Source organism: Anomaloglossus baeobatrachus, chromosome 4 (genome assembly GCF_048569485.1).
Source record: "Anomaloglossus baeobatrachus isolate aAnoBae1 chromosome 4, aAnoBae1.hap1, whole genome shotgun sequence".
Lineage (NCBI taxonomy): Eukaryota > Metazoa > Chordata > Amphibia > Anura > Aromobatidae > Anomaloglossus > Anomaloglossus baeobatrachus.
Window position 1 is genome coordinate 635897132 of NC_134356.1, and position 22588 is coordinate 635919719.

At 50.5% G+C, this 22588-nt stretch overlaps 1 protein-coding gene across 3 annotated transcripts in view; it reads left to right on the forward strand.

Annotated features, from left to right (window-relative positions):
* Nucleotides 1-22588, forward strand: part of CHMP7 (charged multivesicular body protein 7) — a 139214-nt gene that overhangs the window by 108740 nt on the left and 7886 nt on the right. For 2 of the 3 annotated variants that reach the window (XM_075346418.1, XM_075346417.1), the window contains exons 10-11: nucleotides 8753-8890; nucleotides 20755-20853. In XM_075346418.1, the coding sequence (XP_075202533.1) occupies nucleotides 8753-8890; nucleotides 20755-20853 (237 nt within the window). The remainder of the gene's footprint in view (nucleotides 1-8752; nucleotides 8891-20754; nucleotides 20854-22588) is intronic. The other variant, XM_075346419.1, reaches the window with a different exon arrangement.

Sequence of the window (22588 nt, forward strand, 5' to 3'; positions counted from 1 at the left end):
TCCGCCAAGATCTACCACAGGACGTGGAGGATATTCCTATCTTGGTGCTCTGATCAGGGTGTTTCTCCCTGGCCATTTGCCTTGCCCACTTTTCTTTCCTTCCTTCAATCCGGATTGGAAAAAGGGTTGTCGCTCGGCTCTCTTAAGGGACAAGTCTCAGCGCTCTCTGTGTTTTTTCAGAAGCGCCTAGCCAGACTTCCACAGGTACGCACGTTCCTGCAGGGGGTTTGTCACATAGTCCCACCTTACAAGCGGCCGTTAGAACCCTGGGATCTGAACAGGGTGCTGATGGCTCTTCAGAAGCCACCTTTCGAGCCAATGAGGGATATTTCTCTCTCACGCCTTTCGCAGAAAGTGGCCTTCCTAGTGGCAGTCACTTCACTTCGGAGAGTGTCTGAGCTAGCAGCGCTGTCATGCAAAGCCCCTTTCCTGGTGTTTCACCAGGACAAGGTGGTTCTGCGTCCGGTGCCGGAATTTCTCCCTAAGGTGGTATCCCCCTTTCATCTCAATCAGGATATCTCCTTACCCTCTTTTTGTCCTCATCCAGTTCATCAGTGTGAAAAGGATTTGCACTCGTTAGATCTGGTGAGAGCACTCAGACTCTACATTTCTCGTACGGCGCCCCTGCGCCGCTCGGATGCACTCTTTGTCCTTGTCGCTGGCCAGCGTAAAGGGTCACAGGCTTCCAAATCAACCCTGGCTCGGTGGATCAAGGAACCTATTCTTGAAGCTTACCGATCTTCTGGGCTTCCGGTTCCCTCAGGGCTGAAAGCCCATTCTACCAGAGCCGTGGGTGCGTCCTGGGCTTTGCGGCACCAGGCTACGGCTCAGCAGGTGTGTCAGGCGGCTACCTGGTCGAGCCTGCACACTTTCACGAAACACTATCAGGTGCATACCTATGCTTCGGCGGATGCCAGCCTAGGTAGGCAAGTCCTTCAGGCGGCGGTTGCCCACCTGTAGGAACGGGCCGTTTTACGGCTCTGTTACGAGGTATTATTTTACCCACCCAGGGACTGCTTTTGGACGTCCCAATTGTCTGGGTCTCCGAATGGAGCGACAAAGAAGAAGGGAATTTTGTTTACTTACCGTAAATTCCTTTTCTTCTAGCTCCAATTGGGAGACCCAGCACCCGCCCCTGTTCCCTTCGGGCTGTTGTTCTTTGTGTACACATGTTGTTCATGTTGAATGGTTTCAGTTCTCCGAAAATTCCTTCGGATTGAATTTACTTTAAACCAATTTATAACTTTTCCTCCTTCTTGCTTTTGCACCAAAACTGAGGAGCCCGTGATGCACGGGGGGTGTATAGGCAGAAGGGGAGGGGCTTTACACTTTTAAGTGTAATACTTTGTGTGGCCTCCGGAGGCAGAAGCTATACACCCAATTGTCTGGGTCTCCCAATTGGAGCTAGAAGAAGAAGGGAATTTTGTTTACTTACCGTAAATTCCTTTTCTTCTAGCTCCAATTGGGAGACCCAGACAATTGGGTGTATAGCTATTGCCTCTGGAGGCCACACAAAGTATTACACTTAAAAGTGTAAGGCCCCTCCCCTTCTGGCTATACACCCCCAGTGGGATCACTGGCTCACCAGTTTTAGTGCCAAAGCAAGAAGGAGGAAAGCCAATAACTGGTTTAAAGACCAATTCAATCCGAGGAAAACATCGGAGAACTGAACCATACCACATGAACAACATGTGTACCCGAAAAAACAGAAAAACCCCGAGAAAACAGGGCGGGTGCTGGGTCTCCCAATTGGAGCTAGAAGAAAAGGAATTTACGGTAAGTAAACAAAATTCCCTTCTTCTTTGTCGCTCCATTGGGAGACCCAGACAATTGGGATGTCCAAAAGCAATCCCTGGGTGGGTAAAAGAATACCTCATGATAGGGCCGTCAAACGGCCCTCTCCTACAGGTGGCCAACCGCCGCCTGAATGACTTATCTACCTAGGCTGGCGTCTGCCGAAGCGTAGGTATGCATCTGATAATGCTTGGTAAAAGTAAGTAGACTCGACCAGGTGGGTGCCTGACACACCTGCTGAGCCGTAGCCTGGTGCCGTAATGCCCAGGATGCACCCACGGCTCTGGTAGAATGGGCCTTCGGCCTTGAGAGAACCAGAAGCCCAGTAGAACTGTAGGTTTCAAGAATTGGTTCCTCGAGCCCCCGAGCAAGGGTGGATCTGGAAGCTTGCGACTGTTTACGCCGACCAGCGACAAGGACAAAGAGTGCATCCGGGTGGCGCAGGAGCGCCATGCGGGAAGTAGAACCTGAGTGCTCTCACCAGAACCAACAGATGCAAATCTTTCTGAAATTGATGGACTGGACGAGGACACAAAGAAGGTGAGGTGATATCCTGACTGATATGAAAATGGGATACCACCTTAGGGAGAAATTCCGGAACCGGACGCAGAACTACCCTGTCCTGGTGAAGGACCAGGAAGGGAGTTTGTATGAGAGCGTTGCTAGCTCGGAAACTCTCCTAAGAGACGAGACCGTTACTAGAAGGCCACTTCCCGTGTGAGGAAGTCGTCGTTTCTGAAAAAATACAGATAGCGCTGAGACTTGTCCCTAAAGGGAACTGAGCGACAACCCATTTTCCTACCTAGATTGCAGGAAGGAAGGAAACATAGACGATGCAACCGGCCAGGGAGAAACACCCTGCGCCGAGCACCGAGATAAGAACATCTTCCACGTCCTGTGGTCAATCTTGGCGGACGTTGGTATGCTAGCCTGTCTCATGGTGGCAACCACGTCCTGAGGTAATCCTGACGACACTAGGTTCCAGGACTCAATGCCACACCATCCGGTTGAGGGCCGTAGAATTCAAATGGAAGAATGGCCCTTGAGACAGCCAGTCTGATTGGTCTGGTAGTGCCCCCGGTTAGCCTACCGTGAGGCACCACAGAACCGAGTACCACAACATCCTCGGCCAATTTGTAGCGACGAGGATGGCGCGGCCGCAGTCGGTCTTGATCTAGCGCAGTACTCTGGGCAACAATGCCAGAGGTGGCACCTAAGGTAGCTGGAACTGCGACCAATGCTGAACTAAGGCGTTTGCCGCCAGAGCTCGATGATTGTGAAACCGTGCCATGAAGCTGGCACATTGTTGTTGTGCCGTGACGCCATTAGATCGACGTCCGGCCTCTGTCAGCGGCGCCAGATCTCCTGAAACCCGTCCGGGTGAGGAGACCATACTCTTTCGGCCACACCTCAGCGACTTAGGAAGTCAGCTTCCTAGTTTCCACACTTGGGATGTGAATTGTGGATATGGTGGATGCCGTGTCTTCCACCCACATCAGAACCTGCCGGACTTCCTGGAAGGCTTGCCGGTTGCGCGTTCTTCCTTGGTGGTTGATGTATGCCACCGCTGTGGAGCTGTCCGACTGAAGTCGGATATGCTTGCTTTCCAGCCGCTGTTGGAAGGATTGTAGGGCAAGATACACTGCTCTGTGTTCAAGAACATTGATCTGAAGAGTGGACTCTTGCTGAGTCCACGTACCCTGAGCGCTGTAGTGGAGAAAAACTGCTCCCCACCCTGATAGACTCGCGTCTGTCGTAACTATCGCCCAGGACGGGGATAGGAAGGACCTTCTTTTTGACCAAGAGGTGAGAAGAAGCCACCACCGTAGAGATTCCTTGGCCGCCTGAGAAAGAACGACGACTCTGTTGAGGGACGTCGACTCCTCGTCCCATTGGCGGAGAATGTCCCATTGTAGTGGACGCAGTAAAACTGCGCGAAAGGAACTGCCTCCATTGCTACCATCTTACGTAGGAAGTGCATGAGGCGTCTCAATGTGTGCGACTGGTTCTTAAAGAAGAGCTTGCAGCCCGTAGTGAATGCTGTTTGTCTAGCGGCAGCTTCACTATCGCTGAGAGAGTAAGAAACTCTATGCCTAGATATGTTATCGATAGGGTCGGGGTCGGATCTGACTTTAAAAAGTTGATGATCCACCCAAAACTCTAGAGAGTCTCCAGCGCAACGTTCGGGCAGTGTTGGCATGTTTCCTAAGAGAGTGCCTTGACAAGTAGATCGTCTAAATACGGGACCACAGAGTGACCCTGAGAGTGCAGGACTGTGACTACTGCTGCCCTGACCTTGGCGAAGACCAGTTGGACTGTCGCTAGCCGGAAGGTAGCGCTACGAACAGAGGGTGTTCGTCTCCTATAACGAAGCGTAGAAACGCTAGTGCTCTGGATCAATCGGCACGTGTGGATAAGCATCCTTGATGCCTAATGATGCTAGGAAATATCCTTGGGACCTTGAGGCGATGACATGGCGGAGGGATTCCATCCGGAACCGCCTGGTGTCCACGAGCTTGCTGAGCATTTTTAGATCCAGAACGGGACGGAACGGCCCGTTGTTATAGGTACCGCAAAGAATTTGGGGTAAAAACCGTGACCTTGTTCCTGAAGAGGAACGGGGGTCATCACTCTTTCTGCCTATAGAGTGCACCCTGTTTGCAGAAGAGCAGCGGCCCGGCCGGGAGGTGGAGAAATTCTGAAGAATCGAGTTGGAGGACGAGAAGTGAGCTCTATCTTGTACCCGTGAGACAGAATGTCTCACACTCAATGGTCATTGACCTATGGCAGCTAAATATCGCCAAGGCGGGAGAGCCTGCTACCGACCGAGGCCGCAAGTCATGAGGAAGCCGCCTTGGAAGCGGGTTTTCAGACTGTCGCTTTTTTGGGCGAGACTGAGCCCGCTAAGAATCTTAGCTCCTCTGATCCTTTTGAGTCCACATTGGACGAGGAAAAATGGGACCTGCCCGAGCCTCGAAAAGGCCGAAAACCCCGACTGCCTCTTGCTCTGTTGGGGTTTGTTGTGTCCGGGCTGAGGAAAGGATGAATCCTTACCCCTGGACTGTTTGATGGTTACATCCAACGCTCACCAAACAGTCGGTCAGCAGAAAAAGGCAACTGGTTAGGCAACCTTTTTTGGAAGCAGAATCTGCCTTCCATTCACTTAACGAGCAGACCAGGCTCTGCTTAAAAACACGGAGTAGCGGAGGCTACCGCCGCACGGTTCGCAGAGTCCAGGACAACCTGAATCGCGTAAGAAAACAAATGCAGACATTTGAGAGGTTAAGGATGCCACCTGCGGCACAGATGTACGTGTAACCGTGTCAATCTGTGTAAGACAAGCTGAAATAGCTTGGAGTGCCCCAAGGGAGAGAATGCCGGAGCCAACGGTGCGCCGACAGCCTCATAGATGGCTTTCGACCAGAGATCCATCTGTCTGTCAGTGGCATCTTTGAGTTTGCAGTTCCATCTCCCACTGCAACTATGGATCTAGCTACAAGCCTGGAGATTGGAGGATGCCGCTCGGGACATTGGGTCCAGTCCTTGACCAAGTCAGGGGACAGGGATAACGTGTATCCTAAGCCGTTTGGAGAAGCGCATATCTGGATAAGCGTGGTGTTCCTGGACTGCCTCTCTGAAGGCAGAGTGGTCCAGAAAAATACGTGAAGCTGACTCCTCCACTGGAGGAGCTGTGAGAAATAACCCACATTCTATAGATGGACGCTATAAGATTATTTACTATGGCGTCACAATCAGGTGTATCCAGATTGAGAGCGGTTTCAGGATCAGAATCCTGAGCCGCTACTTCCGCCTCATTACACAGCGAGTCCTTCTGTTAGGACCCTGATGAAACCGAGGCCGCTCATAGCGAGCCCACTTAGGCTGTCTGGGACTGACGTCCGTGCAGAGCCGTGACTCTGGGATGCGTGTGACATTCCCGGAGCTGTTAGTTATTCACACTGAGGGGGGCCATGGATCAATGATTCAACAGTGCCCATATTGTGAGAGACATGTCCGGACTGCTAGGCTTCTAGTATCATAGCCATAGTCTCAGAAAAACTGTCAGTAAATACTGCAGACACCGTCCTCATCCCCTGGCCATTAGTGCATACAATGGGAGTCCATGTACCTGCCGGCCGTATAGCCGTACATGCTGTACCAGCTGTATAGAAAAACATGTGGTTCTGCACCTTTGTTTTACACAGAGAATATGCTGATAACTCCTCCGCATAATCCAGGAGGGTATATACAACGTGCGACCAAACAGTGCAATGTATATAGTACAAGCATATCTATAAGTGCACTTCTGCACTAGTGGGGTTAGCACCACAGGTGCTGCTTAACGCCTGTTACAGCGATTGTGTGACTATCAGAATGCCAGGGTCTTCCACACTTGTCTCTGTATCGTACAGAAACTGACACTAATGGCTGCCGGTGTCCTTGTAGAGAAGGAAGCCGTGGGCGTGCCTGAGAAAGTGCGGGAATCCGGATTCACAGTGCACACAGTGAGAGGGGTGGAGTATGCAAAACATACTCCAGCTCTCAGCTCTGCTCTATGCAGCGTCACGCCCCTACCCTGACTGTCAGGGCTGTGGGCGGTAACGAAGGGAGACTAGGCCCAGAAGCCGGGGACTCGAGTTAACAGCGCGGCCGCCGTAAAAGCGCGGGCCGCGCTGAAGTCCCCGGCGCACCACAAGTGCCAGCCGCGCCGCAGTTCCAGCGGCCGGCGCGACCGATTCATAGAAGTGGCCAGCGTCCCGCCCCTCTCCTGACTGGCAGGTCTGGGGGCGGGAACGAACGGAAGCAGGCCGCAAAAGCCGGGGACTCTAGTTATCAGCGCGGCCGCCGTAAAAGCGCGGGCCGCGCTGAAGTCCCCGGCGCACCACAAGTGCCAGCCGCGCCGCTGCCAGCGGCCGGCGCGACCGATTCCTGGAAGTGGCCAGCGTCCCGCCCCTCTCCTGACTGGCAGGTCTGGGGGCGGGAACGAACGGAAGCAGGCCGCAAAAGCCGGGGACTCTAGTTATCAGCGCGGCCGCCGTAAAAGCGCAGGCCGCGCTGAAGTCCCCGGCGCACTACAAGTGCCAGCCGCGCCGCAGTCCCAGCGGCCGGCGCGACCAATTCCCATAAGTGAGCCTGCTTCAGCAAAGCTGAATGAGGCCATGGCACAGGCGCCGCAGCGCTGATGTCCCCCGGCGCACTACAACACCCAGCATGCTGCGGTGTGAGCGCCAAATGCACGGGGACACAGAGTACCTTGAGGAAGCAGGGCCATGTCCCTGATGTACTCCGCTCCATCCAGCATCTTCTCCAGGGGCTGTAGATGGAGCACGGTCTCAGTGCCTGGAGACCGGTAAATCCCACTTCACCCAGAGCCCTGTAAAAAGGGATGGGGAAGGAATCAGCATGTGGGCTCCTGCCGCCGTACCCGCAATGGGTACCTCAACCTTACAAACACCTCCGACATACAGTGGGGTGAGAAGGGAGCATGCTGGGGACACTATATGTGTCCTCTTTTCTTCCATCCGACATAGTCAGCAGCTGCTGCTGACTAAAAAGTGGAGCTATGCGTGGATGTGTTGCCTCCTTCGCACAAAGCACAAAACTGGTGAGCCAGTGATCCCACTGGGGGTGTATAGCCAGAAGGGGAGGGGCCTTACACTTTTAAGTGTAATACTTTGTGTGGCCTCCAGAGGCAATAGCTATACACCCAATTGTCTGGGTCTCCCAATGGAGCGACAAAGAAAAGGAATTTACGGTAAGTAAACAAAATTCCCTTCTTTTTTATGTGCCACAGGATGCGGCCATACACCAGGATGGGGATATATTATGAGCAGGATGGGGTCCTCTGAGCAGGATGGGGTCCTCTGAGCAGGATGGGGTCCTCCTGAGCAGGATGGGGTCCTCCTGAGCAGGATGGGGTCCTCCTGAGCAGGATGGGGTCCTCCTGAGCAGGATGGGGTCCTCCTGAGCAGGATGGGGTCCTCCTGAGCAGGATGGGGTCCTCCTGAGCAGGATGGGGTCCTCCTGAGCAGGATGGGGGCATATGAGCAGGATGGGGGCATATGAGCAGGATGGGGCTATATTATGAGCAGGATGGGGGTATATAGCAGGATGGGGCCATATGCCATGATGGGTTATATAGCAGGATGCGGCCATATGGCAGGATGACGGTATGTAGCAGGATGAGGGACATATACTGTATATAGAAGGCAGGAGCATCATTACCAGGATGCGGCACCTTAGTAGTGAATTTGGGGACATTACCCCCATAACAGTGTCAGCATCAGATCCTCGCCCCATTACAGTGTGTCATGACCACATTTTTTGCTTTAAAATTTTATTTTCCTATTTTCCTCCTCTAAAACCAGGGTGCGTCTTATAGTCTGAAAAATACGGTAGTTGTCTAATCTGAGGCAGGGCCGTGCTGTCGGTATTGTAATAGTGCCTCTGGGCTGTCAGTCTGGCCAGGCCTGCTGGGTTTTCTTCCAGGTGTCACCCATTCAGGGTAATTAGCTGGCTGACCATGGTCAGACCATTGCTATTCATAGCTTTGCTCAGTGGTGTGTTTGCTCGGTGTGCTGATATTCCAATCTTTGTTGTCTGATCTTTGATTTTACCTTTTTGACTACTCACTTGGATTACCGCCTTTGCCTTGAAGCACTCAGACCTTAGTTACCTCTGACTATTCGATTGCCTTATCCCTTTGTCTTTGACGTTCTCTCCTGACTGTTGACCTCGGACCCTTTGACTTTCCCACCTCACGGCTAGTCTGTGAGAAGTAACACATTGCAGGTATGGAGGTATGGACTTGTGAAATCAGTGGGTCCTCAAACTTAACTAAATGCTAATGCATGCAGGACCATAACACCCTGTGTATATTTGTACTTGCTCTATGGATGTCGCCAATCATTACAGCAGTGATTGTGGGATGTAATTGTACGTCTTATTATTGCTTCAGATATGGACACAGATGAGCTGGAGAGAGAACTGAATGAGATTCTTCAGAAGGAAGAAGTGGACCTTCCCGAGGTTCCCACCGGCCCATTAATCACCTCGCCCCACCACCCACCTCTAGGACTTCGTGTTGATAATAGAGGTGAGCGACTTTTATTGCTTTTAAAGACTATATATCTATTTATATGGCTGACCAATGGGAGGATATAACCAATGATTAGTAAACAGCATTCATTTAAAGGGAATCTGTTGGGTGATTTTCTAGTAGAATACTAATGTTATCTTTAAATAGGACTTAAGGAGACTTTTCAAGATAAGGGAGTTTTATTGCTCTGTGTTATCCTGGTATCTTGTTGTAAGTTAGGTACAATTCAGTGTGATGTAGTAGCTAGTCAAGCATATGTAAATACAATCTGAATATGTCCTGCTCCCCCTTCCTACTGCTCAGTGCTGGGATCAGTAATAGTAAATCTGAAGTGAATTTGCACTGCTGCCCCCACCCATACTCCCTCCCACCTCAGCAGTGATGGTGAATACACAGAGAGGTTGGAGGAGGGATTTACGTACACTTGACTAGCATGCACAGACACTAAATTCTATGGAGCTTACAGCAAGATAACAGGATAAGGTAGAGCAATAAAAGTTACTGATCCTGAAAGGTCTCACACTAGAAGTCCCAGAGAGGGGTCATTTACTATTTCTACCATTGAAACCCTATGGAGCTTGAAATTCCTGGGACTTCTAGTGTTAAGCCCTATTTAATGATAATATTAGTATTGTACTACAAAATCACCTATTTCCTTTAGTAGCCTGTTAACTCAAGCAGACCAAAGCAAACGATGCCCACAGAGTGCTCTATGCTAGATCTGTGCACACAGACTGCCATAGTTTTCGGCAGCACGAGTCCTGCTTACACATGACGATGCGCTGCCGAGAACGATAGCTTTTTGCATTGTGCTAAAGATAATTTCACCCAACGAACGAGCATATTTTTTTCTTTTTTTTGGGGGGGGGGGGGAGAGGTAGGATGATCCAAAAAAACAGAACATCTTGAAATGCATATGTTATTTACCAACATAGTAGATGCATATATGTTAATGGTTCTGGAGCCCTTGAGGTGCAATTTTTTAAAATATTTTTGTTACCCAAAAGAAAACAGGTTTTCTCTATGTAAAATAAGTACACCACCTTTTAAGACCTCTTGAACAGCAAACCAGCAACCTGTTCATAAGTGTCCAGCTCCCCCAAATATCTACGAAAATATCTTTTATAATCCTCCCACGCCATATGCTAATCAGTCAGGTCTGATGGCTGTTCTGTGGTTGGTGCCACCTTTGTCCCCCCCGATTGCCACTGGCCCGCCTGCCTTGATTGACATGGTTGACATATTCTGTGTCATGCACCGACTCTGTCGTACCTGCCCAGCTCCTGTTCTCTGCTGTGTCGGCAGAAGAGATGATCAGACTGGGACTTTGCAGACATCAGCTGTGTCAATCATGGAAGAAGGGCTGGTGGGGGAGCTGGGCGCTTGTGAACAGGTGGCTGGGCAACGTAAGGTGGTGGATATATTTTATCTAGGGAAAAATAAGTCGGTGACCTTTTCCTTTTATATGTTTGTATTTTGGGCTGATTAGAGGAGGTTTGTGCTCACTGTACAATTCCTTTCTTGCAGTCTCTGTCTGCCTCTTTCTCTTTGACTGTCTGCCTCTCTGTCTTTTCTTTTTCGCTCCTAATTGGGAGACCCAGACAGTGGGTGTATAGCTACTGCCTCTGGAGGCCGCACAAAGAACTACACTTAAAAGTGTAAGGCCCCTCCCCTTCTGGCTATACACCCTCCCGTAGGAGTACGGATTCCTCAGTTTTAGCTTTGTGCGCAGGAGGTCAGACACGCACGCATAGCTCCATTGTTTTTAGTCAGCAGCAGCTGCTGACTATGTCGGATGGAAGAAAAGAGGGCCCATACAGGGCTCCCAGCATGCTCCCTTCTCACCCCACTGTATGTCGGAGGTGTTTGTAAGGTTGAGGTACCCATTGCGGGTACGGCGGCAGGAGCCCACATGCTGATTCCTTCCCCATCCCTTTTTACAGGGCTCTGGGTGAAGTGGGATTTACTGGTCTCCAGGCACTGAGACCGTGCTCCATCTACAGCCCCTGGAGAAGATGCTGGATGGAGCGGAGTACATCAGGGACATGGCCCTGCTTCCTCAAGGTACTCTGTGTCCCCGTGCATTTGGCGCTCACACCGCAGCATGCTGGGTGTTGTAGTGCGCCGGGGACATCAGCGCTGCGGCGCTTGTGCCATGGCCTCATTCAGCTTCGCTGAAGCAGGCACACTTCTGGGAATCGGTCGCGCCGGCCGCTGGGACTGCGGCGCGGCTGGCACTTGTGGTGCGCCGGGGACTTCAGCGCGGGCCGCGCTTTTACGGCGGCCGCGCTGATAACTCGAGTCCCCGGCTTTTGCGGCCTGCTTCCGTTCGTTCCCGCCCCCAGACCTGCCAGTCAGGAGAGGGGCGGGACGCTGGTCAGTGCATCAGCGCCGAGGGCTGGAGTCGTTTTTACATACTCCAGCCCTCACAATCGGCACAGAGGGGACACTGTTTCCCGCACTTTTGTTTAGGAACTCCCACGGACCGCCCCTCTCCACAGACGCCGGCAGCCATTCCTGCTGACACGCTGAGCTGCAGAGGGGAGCCGGGGAGACCCAGACAAGGAATTCTGCGCCTCTTACCCGCTATTCAGCGGGCGGTAAGCAGCCCTCAGGGCTCACCCCCTCTTGTGCCAGTAGCATTCTTAGTATTTTGTTTCTACAAATACTTTGTATTGCATAGCGCTGGTCGCCCTTTGGCTATAGACTCTCTCACATTGCAGAGAGCCAGCAGCATGTCGTCCATAAAACGCAAGGGTGCCAAGGCACAGACATTATATGCTTCCTGCACCGCATGTGGGACTTTTCTACCGGCAGGCTCCACGGACCCCCATTGTGTGCAGTGCTCGGCCCCTGCGGCGCTTGCACAGTCGGGACCTCTGCTGGACGTGACCCAGGGTGTACCACCTGTGAATGCTGTCCAGGTGACAGGAACTGAGTTTGCAGCTTTTGCTGACAGAATGTCTCTCACTATGTCACAAATTCTTGACACATTGCGAGCTAGGCCTGTACTTCAGGCCACGGACACTGTGCAATCATTGCCCCCTGGTCCCCCTCAGCTGAGTTACCTCCAAGCTCCGGGACGGGCACATACACCTCAGGGTGAAGACTCTGACTCGGACGATGGCCCCGGGCAGCCTAAGCGGGCTCGCTATGACGGGCCTTCACATTCATCTCAATGGTCAGGATCCCAGCGAGATGAATCTATGGGTGATGAGGCGGACGTAACTGATCAGGATTCTGATCCTGGGACCGCTCTCAATCTAGATACACCAGATGGTGACGCCATAGTTAATGATCTTATATTTAACATCAATAAGATGTTAAATATTTCCCCACCAGCTCCTCTTGTAGAGGAGTCAGCTTCGCAGCACGAGAGAATCCATTTCAGATACCCTAAGCGTACATTAAGCACTTTTCTGGACCACGCTGACTTTAGAGACGCAATCCAGAAACCCCACGCTTATCCTGAAAGGCGTTTTTCTAAACGGCTTAAAGATACACGCTATCCTTTTCCCCCTGAGGTGGTCAAGGGTTGGACCCAGTGTCCAAAAGTGGATCCTCCAATTTCCAGGCTTGCAGCTAGATCCTTGGTTGCAGTTGAAGATGGAGCGGCACTTAAAGATGCCACTGACAGGCAGATGGAGCTCTGGCTGAAATCCATCTATGAAGCGATTGGAGCGTCATTAGCGCCATCTTTTGCGGCCGTATGGGCACTCCAAGCTATCTCAGCCGGGCTTGCGCAAGTCGACTCAGTCACACGTGCATTTGCCCCGCAGGTAGCACCATTGACCTCGCAAATGGCGGCATTCGCGTCGTACGCGATTAATGCTGTTCTTGACGCTACAAGCCGCACGGCAGTGGCGTCAGCCAACTCCGTTGTTTTGCGTAGGGCCCTGTGGTTGAGACATTGGAAAGCAGATTCTCATTCCAAGAAGTGCTTAACCAATTTGCCTTTTTCTCGTGACCGATTGTTTGGAGAGCGTTTGGATGAAATCATCAAACACTCCAAGGGTAAGGACTCATCCTTACCGCAACACAGACAAAACAAACCCCAACAGAGGAAGGGTCAGTCTGGTTATCGGTCCTTTCGAGGACCGGGCAGGTCCCAATTCGCCTCGTCAAAAAAGACTCAAAAAGACCAGAGACGCTCAGATTCTTGGAGGTCTCAGTCACGCCCAAAAAGGACAGCCGGAGGAACCGTTGCCAAGACGGCGTCCTCCTGACTTGCAGTCTCCGATTCCCACACCCGCGGTCGGTGGGAGGCTTTCCCACTTTGGCGACATTTGGCTGTCACGCGTCAAAGACCGTTGGGTGAGGGATATTCTGTCTCACGGGTACAGGATAGAGTTCAGTTCTCGTCCGCCAACTCGTTTCTTCAGAACTTCTCCACCACCAGACCGAGCCGATGCTCTGTTGCAGGCGGTGGCCGCTCTAAAGGCGGAAGGAGTGGTGACCTCCGTCCCTCTTCAGGAACAAGGTCACGGTTTTTACTCCAATCTGTTTGTGGTCCCAAAAAAGGACGGATCGTATCGACCCGTCCTGGATCTAAAGTTGCTCAACAGACACGTAAAAGTCAGGAGGTTCCGGATGGAATCCCTACGCTCCGTCATAGCCTCAATGTCTCAAGGAGATTTTCTAGCATCAATAGATATCAAAGATGCGTATCTCCACGTGCCGATTGCACCAGAGCATCAGCGTTTCCTACGCTTCGTCATACACGACGAACACCTGCAGTTCGTAGCGTTACCTTTCGGTCTGGCAACAGCCCCCCGGGTCTTCACCAAAGTCATGGCAGCAGTAGTAGCTGTTCTGCACTCGCAGGGTCACTCGGTCATCCCGTATCTAGACGACCTGCTTATAAAGGCACCCTCTCAAGAGGCATGCCAGCACAGTCTGAAGGTGGCACTAGACACTCTCCAGAGTTTCGGGTGGATTATCAACTTTCCAAAGTCTCATCTAACCCCGACCCAATCTCTGACTTATCTTGGCATGGAGTTTCATACTCTCTCAGCGATAGTGAAGCTTCCACTGGACAAGCAGTGCTCGCTACGGACTGGAGTGCAATCTCTCCTTCAGAGCCAGTCGCACTCACTGAGGCGCCTCATGCATTTCCTAGGAAAGATGGTAGCAGCAATGGAGGCAGTCCCGTTCGCGCAGTTTCATCTGCGCCCTCTACAATGGGACATTCTACGCCAATGGGATGGGAAATCGACGTCCCTCGACAGGACTGTCTCCCTCTCTCAGACTGCCAAGGACTCTCTGCGTTGGTGGCTTCTCCCCACCTCATTGTCACAGGGAAAGTCGTTCCTTCCCCCGTCCTGGGCAGTGGTCACGACGGATGCGAGCCTATCAGGGTGGGGAGCGGTGTTTCTCCACCACAGGGCTCAGGGGATGTGGACTCAGGAAGAGTCCACCCTGCAGATCAATGTTCTGGAAATCAGAGCAATCTATCTTGCCCTGCGAGCCTTCCAGCAATGGCTGGAAGGCAAGCAGATTCGGATTCAGTCGGACAATTCCACGGCGGTGGCGTACATCAACCACCAAGGGGGAACACGCAGTCGCCAAGCTTTTCAAGAAGTCCAGCGGATTTTGACGTGGGTGGAAAGCAGAGCGTCCACCATATCCGCAGTTCACATCCCAGGCGTGGAAAACTGGGAAGCAGACTTTCTCAGTCGCCAGGGCATGGACGCAGGAGAATGGTCCCTTCACCCGGACGTGTTTCAGCAGATCTGTTGCCGCTGGGGGACGCCGGACGTCGATCTGATGGCGTCACGGCACAACAACAAGGTCCCAGTTTTCATGGCACGGTCTCACGATCACCGAGCACTGGCGGCAGACGCCTTGGTTCAGGATTGGTCGCAATTCCGACTCCCCTATGTGTTCCCACCTCTAGCATTGTTACCCAGAGTTCTCCGGAAAATCAGGTCCGACTGCCATCGAGCCATACTCGTCGCTCCAGATTGGCCAAGAAGGTCGTGGTACCCGGATCTGTGGCATCTCACGGTAGGCCAACCGTGGACACTACCAGACCGTCCAGATTTGCTGTCTCAAGGGCCGTTTTTCCATCTGAATTCTGCGGCCCTGAACCTGACTGTGTGGCCATTGAGTCCTGGATCCTAGCGGCCTCAGGTTTATCTCATGAAGTTGTTGCCACAATGAGACAGGCTAGAAAACCATCCTCAGCTAAGATCTATCACAGGACGTGGAAGATATTCTTAGCGTGGTGCTTGGCTCAAGGGTTTTCTCCCTGGCCATTTGCATTGCCAATTTTTCTTTCCTTCCTGCAGTCTGGGTTGGAAAAAGGTTTGTCGCTTAGCTCTCTTAAGGGTCAAGTCTCCGCGCTATCCGTATTCTTTCAGAAGCGCTTGGCACGGCTTTCTAAAGTACGCACGTTTCTCCAAGGAGTTTGTCATATCGTTCCTCCTTACAGACGGCCATTGGAACCCTGGGATCTGAACAAGGTTCTCATTGCTCTCCAGAAGCCGCCTTTCGAGCCTTTGAAAGAGGTTTCCCTTTCTCGGCTTTCACAAAAGGTAGTTTTTCTTGTGGCGGTCACGTCTCTTCGAAGAGTGTCCGAGCTAGCGGCGTTATCTTGCAAATCTCCCTTCCTGGTGTTTCACCAAGACAAGGTAGTACTGCGTCCAATTCCAGAGTTTTCTCCCAAGGTGGTTTCTTCCTTTCATCTCAATCAGGATATCACTTTGCCATCTTTGTGTCCGCATCCAGTTCACCAATTTGAAAAGGGTTTACATCTGTTGGACCTGGTGAGAGCACTCAGGATTTACATTTCTCGCACGGCGTCTCTACGCCGTTCTGATGCGCTCTTTGTCCTAGTCGCTGGTCAGCATAAGGGATCGCAAGCTTCCAAATCCACCCTGGCGCGGTGGATCAAGGAACCAATTCTTCACACATACCGTTCTGCTGGGCTTCCGATTCCATCTGGACTGAAGGCCCATTCTACCAGAGCCGTGGGTGCGTCCTGGGCATTGCGGCATCAGGCTACGGCTCAGCAAGTGTGCCAGGCGGCTACCTGGTCGAGTCTGCACACGTTTACCAAACACTATCAAGTGCATACCTACGCTTCGGCAGATGCCAGCCTAGGTAGACAGGTCCTTCAGGCGGCGGTGGCCCACCTGTAGGAAGAGGCTGTCTGACAGCCCGTTCATGTGGTATCTTTTTACCCACCCAGGGACTGCTTTTGGACGTCCCACTGTCTGGGTCTCCCAATTAGGAGCGAAAAAGAAGAAGGGAATTTTGTTTACTTACCGTAAATTCCTTTTCTTCTAGCTCCAATTGGGAGACCCAGCACCCGCCCTATTTGTTCTTAGGGTTTCGTTTTTCGGGTGCACATGTTGTTCATGTTGTTTCTTAAGTTCTCCGATCTTGTTATCGGATTGAATTTGTTTTTGAAACTGTTATTGGCTTTCCTCCTTCTTGCTTTGGTACTAAAACTGAGGAATCCGTACTCCTACGGGAGGGTGTATAGCCAGAAGGGGAGGGGCCTTACACTTTTAAGTGTAGTTCTTTGTGCGGCCTCCAGAGGCAGTAGCTATACACCCACTGTCTGGGTCTCCCAATTGGAGCTAGAAGAAAAGGAATTTACGGTAAGTAAACAAAATTCCCTTCTTTCCCTATTTGTCTGCCTCTGTCTGTCTCTTTCCCTGTCTGCCTCTTACTCTGGCTCTGTCTGTCTCTCTCTATCCGTCTCCCCATTGACATCTTATTACCTCACACATAAGCTTCTTATACCAACAATGTATTTTGTTCCTATAGCAACCAATTACAGCTCCTATTAATAACCTGTAGGTCGCAGCTCCATTGCCTTTTAATGGAGGCAGGTTTTTTGGAGAGTAACTGTAAAGCGCAGGGTTAAATTTTCCCGTCAAAACATAGTCTATGACGTTCCCTGAGTTACATGAAGCGTCTGTGCAAAATTTCGTGATTGGAAATGTGACCGTGCGGATTCCTTTAGCAGACAAACGCACATACATACATACACTCATCCTTTTATTTATGTATGTATGTATGTATATGTGTGTGTGTGTATGTGTGTGTTTTTTAAGTCAATTCCCTCAGAAGATAACTGGAATGACTGCCACTTGTAACATCTTCCTGCCCAGAATCGCACCCACCAAGGCGTAGGTGTGTACAGAGGACCAAGTAGCAGCGTTACAAAGCTGCAAGGTCGATGCTTGATGGTGAACAGGTCAAGAAGCCTACACAAGCCGAGTGGATTGAGCCTTGACCCACGTTGGTGGCGTCTTCTTCTTTGCTTCATAATCTTCCAGGATTACAGAACAATTCCACCAGGAAATAGTTGTCTTAGAGGCTGAAAGACCTCAGCGAGGTCCCTCTGGTATGACGAACAAGGAATCTGAACGTCTGAAGAAGGCAGTGACCTTCAAGTATTGACGCAACACTCTGCCCAAAAAAGAGTAAGGTTTTCTCTGCAGGATTAGAAGGAGAAAAAAAGAATGCAGGGGATGACGTCGCTGGGATGGGCTGAGAGCTGGTGAAACGCAGCGTGGTGCGGGGACAAGATCCACTTGCCTGTCCTGAAGATTGGATGCCAGGATTCTTTACCTTCCAAGGAGATGATCTTCGGCTCTAGGGGAAGGGAGTGGGGTTTGTGTGGGTGGAGGGGGGCAGGTTGATGGAGTTGGAGGGATGGGGGGGCAAGATGAGGAAGAAAAAAAAGGTCAAAGATTGTCCACACCATTACCTTAACACCGACTGCCTGTGGTCAAGACAAGAGAGGATGCAGACTGACCCCTCAAAGAACTATTCTCGCTGATATTTGACTTGGTAAAACAGATCGGCCCATCCCCCTCTGTTACCCTATCTGCCGAGACAAGAGAAGAAGATTGGAGAAAAGAAAAGTCTATCATTTTGGCAGAAACTGGTCTGGAGCTTTCGGCCTCAGTCTGCCTCCTAGTGACTCTTAGGGATACTTTGCACGCTGCGACATCACAAGCCGATGGTAGCGATGCCAAGCGCGATAGTCCCCGCCCCCGTCGCAGCTGCGATATCTTGGGATAGCTGCTGTAGCGAACATTATCGCTACGGCAGCTTCACATGCACTTACCTGCCCTGCGACGTCGCTCTGGCCGGCGACCCGCCTCCTTCCTAAGGGGGTGGGTCGTGCGGCGTCACAGCGACGTCACACGGCAGGCGGCCAATAGAAGCAGAGGGGCGGAGATGAGCGGGATGTAAACATCCCGCCCACCTCCTTCCTTCCGCATAGCCGGCGTGAGCCGGTGGACGCAGGTAAGGAGATGTTCCTCGCTCCTGCGGCTTCTCACACAGCGATGTGTGCTGCCGCAGGAACGAGGAACAACATCGTACCTGTCGCTGCCGTGACATTATGGAAATGACCGACACTACGCCGCTGATACGATTTCGACGCTTTTGCGCTCGTTAATCGTATAAAAAACGATTTACACACTCCGATGTCGACAACGATGCCGGATGTGCGTCACTTTTGATTTGACCCCACTGACAGCTGCGATGTCGTAGTGTGCAAAGTACCCCTAAGGGCCGATTCGCACATCCGGCATTTCGCCAGATTGCCGGATCCTGCGCACTCCAGTACAGTGTAATACAGTACAATGGCATCACGGCAACCTCCAGTCACATGCTGTCATGTGACCGGAGCATGTGACCGGAGGTTGCCGCGATGACATTGTATAATATTAACACTGTAATGGAGTGTGACGGATCTGGCAATCCGGCGAAATGCCGGATGTGTAAAATGGGCTAAAGCTAAAACTGAGTATCTTGGTTGCTGTGGGAGGAGTCCACGTATTTTCTTACATTGTAATTCTTGGTGTCAGCCCCCAGGTGGCAGCAGCGTACACCCACGGTTGCTCGGTCTCCCTTTTAACCCTAGCATACATGATGTCACAAATCTACAATTTTACTTAACGTGCAAATCACAAATAACTTTTACAAGTTTATTTCAAAATTGCAAAATAAGATATGAATAATGAACATTATTTTAATTATAATTTTTTGCAGAAAACGCCAAAAATTTTTTTTCCCAATTTTCAAACAAAAATATGAAAAACACACAAAGGTATATAAATCTAGAGTAAACTAGCTGCAGCTATATTTCTTTTCTGACTTTTTCTTTTCAATTTTATTGGTCTTCCAAACAATTTTCGTTATCTTTTCTGAAGAATGTTCTTTACAGACATTTTCCCCACAAGTGGTACACTATCGCTCAGTTTCCACACCATTTCATTGCTTCTTTAGTTTGCTTTTGCAAATATTTCATGTTGCTTCGCTCCATCTTGTGAGAAAAATATTGTAATTACACATGTTTTGTTATATATGTTTATTTCTACACAAAAAAAGAGAAAAAAGGCAAATTGGACAGAATTTCATGGACAAATGAGCTGAACAAAATTGTTGGCATCTTTCCAAAATTGTGAAGAAACAACTTTGTTTCAGGCATGTGATGTTCGTTCAAACTAACAAACAGTTATGGGCAATATGAAAATCACACCTGAAACCAGATAAAAAGGGGAGAAGATGACTCAGTCCTTGCATTGTGTGACTGTGTGCCACATACATGGATAACAGAAAAGGAGAAGAGAACTGTTTGAGGACTTGAGAAAATATCAACAATCTCAAGGTTACAAGTCCATCTCCAGAGATCTCCATGTTCCTTTATCCACCGTGTGCAGCATAATCAAGAAGTTTACAACCCATGGTACTGTAGCTAATCTCCCTGGCTGTAGATGGCAGAGCAAAATTAATGAAAGATTACAATACAGGATGTAAACCCGATGGTGGATAAGCAGCTCCAATCAAGTTCCAAAGAAATTCAAGCTGTCTTGCAGGCTCAGGGTGGATCAGTGTCAGTGCAAACTATCCGTTCACATCTCAATGAAATTAAATGCTATGGAGGAGATCCAGGAAGACCCCACTGCAGTAAACCAAAATCCTTCTGGGAATCTTGTGGACAAATGAGACCAAGATAGAGCTTTTTGGTAAAGCACATCATTCTATTGTTTACCAAAAACGGAATGAGGCCTTCAAAAAAAAGAACACTAGACCTACAGTCAAATATGGTGGAGGCTCAGAGATGGTTTGGGATTCCTTTGCTACCTCTGGCTCTGGGTGCAAGGAATCATGAAATCTGAAGATTACCAAAGGATTTTGGGTCACAGTGTACTGCCCAATGTCAGGAAGCTGTTTTTTTTTGTCCTAGGTCATGGGTCTTCCAGCAGGACAATGACCTCCAAACATACTTCATGAAGCCCCCAGAAGTGGATGGAAACAAAGCGCTGGAGAGTTCTGAAGTGGCCAAAAAGGAGTCTGGATCTAAATCCCATTGACACCTGTGGAGAGATCTTAAAATTGCTGTTGGGTGAAGACGCCCTCAAATATGAGACCTGGAGCAGTTTATAAAGAAGAGTCCAAAATTTCAGAAGAAGAGTAAGAAGCTTGTGGATGGTTATAGGAAGCGATTGATTAGTTATTGATTCCAAAGGGAGTGTAACCAAATATTAAGTTAAGGGTGCCAACAATTTTGTCCTGCCTACGTTTGGGGTTTTGTGTGATAGTGTCCTCTTTGTCTTTTTTTTTTTCTATTATTTTTTTTTTTGTGTGTGTTGTTTGAATACACCCATTATTATGTGTTTTGGAACATTATTGGGTAATTGCAATAATGTTCTGGGAGAAATACTTCATTTTCTGGATCAATTTCAAGGGCGCCAACACTTTCGGCCATGACTGCATATCTGAAAACAATGTGGTGGCTACAGCATTTGGGTTTCTTTATCACGGCTGCATGGGATGTTTCTGTAATTTACTCCTCTGCACTGTCTCCTATACGTCTCTGTTCCTTCCAGCTCTGGACATGAGTGGGCTGCTTTCTTCCCTTCCAGATGTCCCCAGTGGTCCCGTTTTCGGCTCTCCGGCACAGTCTACAGTGGGGCAGAGTAATCGAGGTGAGGTTTAGTGTAAACCGTAAACATATACTCAGGGTGTCTATCAAACCAAAACCAAAAATACCCTTTTAAAAGTTTTTTATTCCTTTCAAATAAAATACTGATATATCACACATCCATGTGAATACAACACACTAATGTACAGGATGCTCCAAAAGTAGGGGGACAGTACGTGTAATAGGGTTATCAAACATGGTGTAAAGTGAAACTGACTCAGTTGCCCTTATCAACCAATCAGATTCCACTTTTCATTCTTCACAGACTCTTAAAAAAATGAAAGGTGGAATCTGATTGGTTGCTAAGGGCAACTGAGTCAGTTTCACTTTACACCATGTTTGGTAACCCTATTACACATACTGTCCACCTACTTTTGGACCATCCTGTATATATAAATACACAGAGGAAGAGGGGCCCAGGGCAAGTCCCCCTAGTATTTCCCTTCCTGGCCGCAGAGGTTGGCACCCTAAATAGTACGAACTGGTGCCTCGCTCACTGTAGGCTGGCCCTACTATCCCTACACTGGCAGACTGATACGTGCTGCTGTCCTAAGTGCCGGGGCAAGATTATACACAGTGAGATGCAATTATATGGAATAGGCTCCAATATAAGAAAGGAATCCACCCAGCTCATCTTTTTTGGGATAAGATCTAGTAACCATCATATTCCATCAGCACAGATGAGCTCCAGGAACGATTCTTGTTCTGTATGGCAATACACACATAAGGTGAAATTTGTCACAAGTTAGATCCTGACAGTGTGCCTATCATCACCCAGATATATTATCTCAAAACTGGAATCGGCCCGTCTGTTTGGCATAGACGCAATGATACTGGGCTGTATTGATGTGCAAACGTCACAGACAATACCTAAGATTCACATACAGAAAATATGCCCATCATATCATCAGTGAATTCCTCGGACAATCACTTTTCAACATTCTGGTGTGTTCAATATATTTCCCCCAAAGCCTGTTACCAATTGTCAGACATTTGACAATGCGTAATTACCATATTTTTTTGATTTATAAGATGCACTTTTCCTCCCAAAACTTTGGGAGGAAAATGAGGGGTGCGTCTTAAAATCCGAATGTAACTTACCAGGTGGTGATTGAGAGGGGTCACAGGAGGCAGGGGCTCTGTGTGGCGGCCGGCTCTTCTGCTGTGGTCGGGGTCGGCCGGCTCTTCTGCTGTGGTCGGGGTCGGCCGGCTCTTCTGCTGTGGTCGGGGTCGGCCGGCTCTTCTGCTGTGGTCGGGGTCGGCCGGCTCTTCTGCTGTGGTCGGGGTCGGCCGGCTCTTCTGCTGTGGTCGGGGTCGGCCGGCTCTTCTGCTGTGGTCGGGGTCGGCCGGCTCTTCTGCTGTGGTCGGGGTCGGCCGGCTCTTCTGCTGTGGTCGGGGTCGGCCGGCTCTTCTGCTGTGGTCGGGGTCGGCCGGCTCCTCTGCTGTGGTCGGGATCGGCCGGCTCCTCTGCTGTGGTCGGGGTCGGCCGGCTCCTCTGCTGTGGTCGGGGTCGGCCGGCTCCTCTGCTGTGGTCGGTGACGGCGGCCGGCGCAGCTGCTGTGGTCGGTGGCGGCGGCCGGCGCAGCTGCTGTGGTCGGCGGCGGCGGCCGGCGCAGCTGCTGTGGTCGGTGGCGGCGGCCGGCGCAGCTGCTGTGGTTGGCGGCGGCGGCCGGCGCAGCTGCTGTGGTTGGCAGCGGCTGGCGAAGTACAAGCCATTCTGACTATGTCAGTGGTAAGGA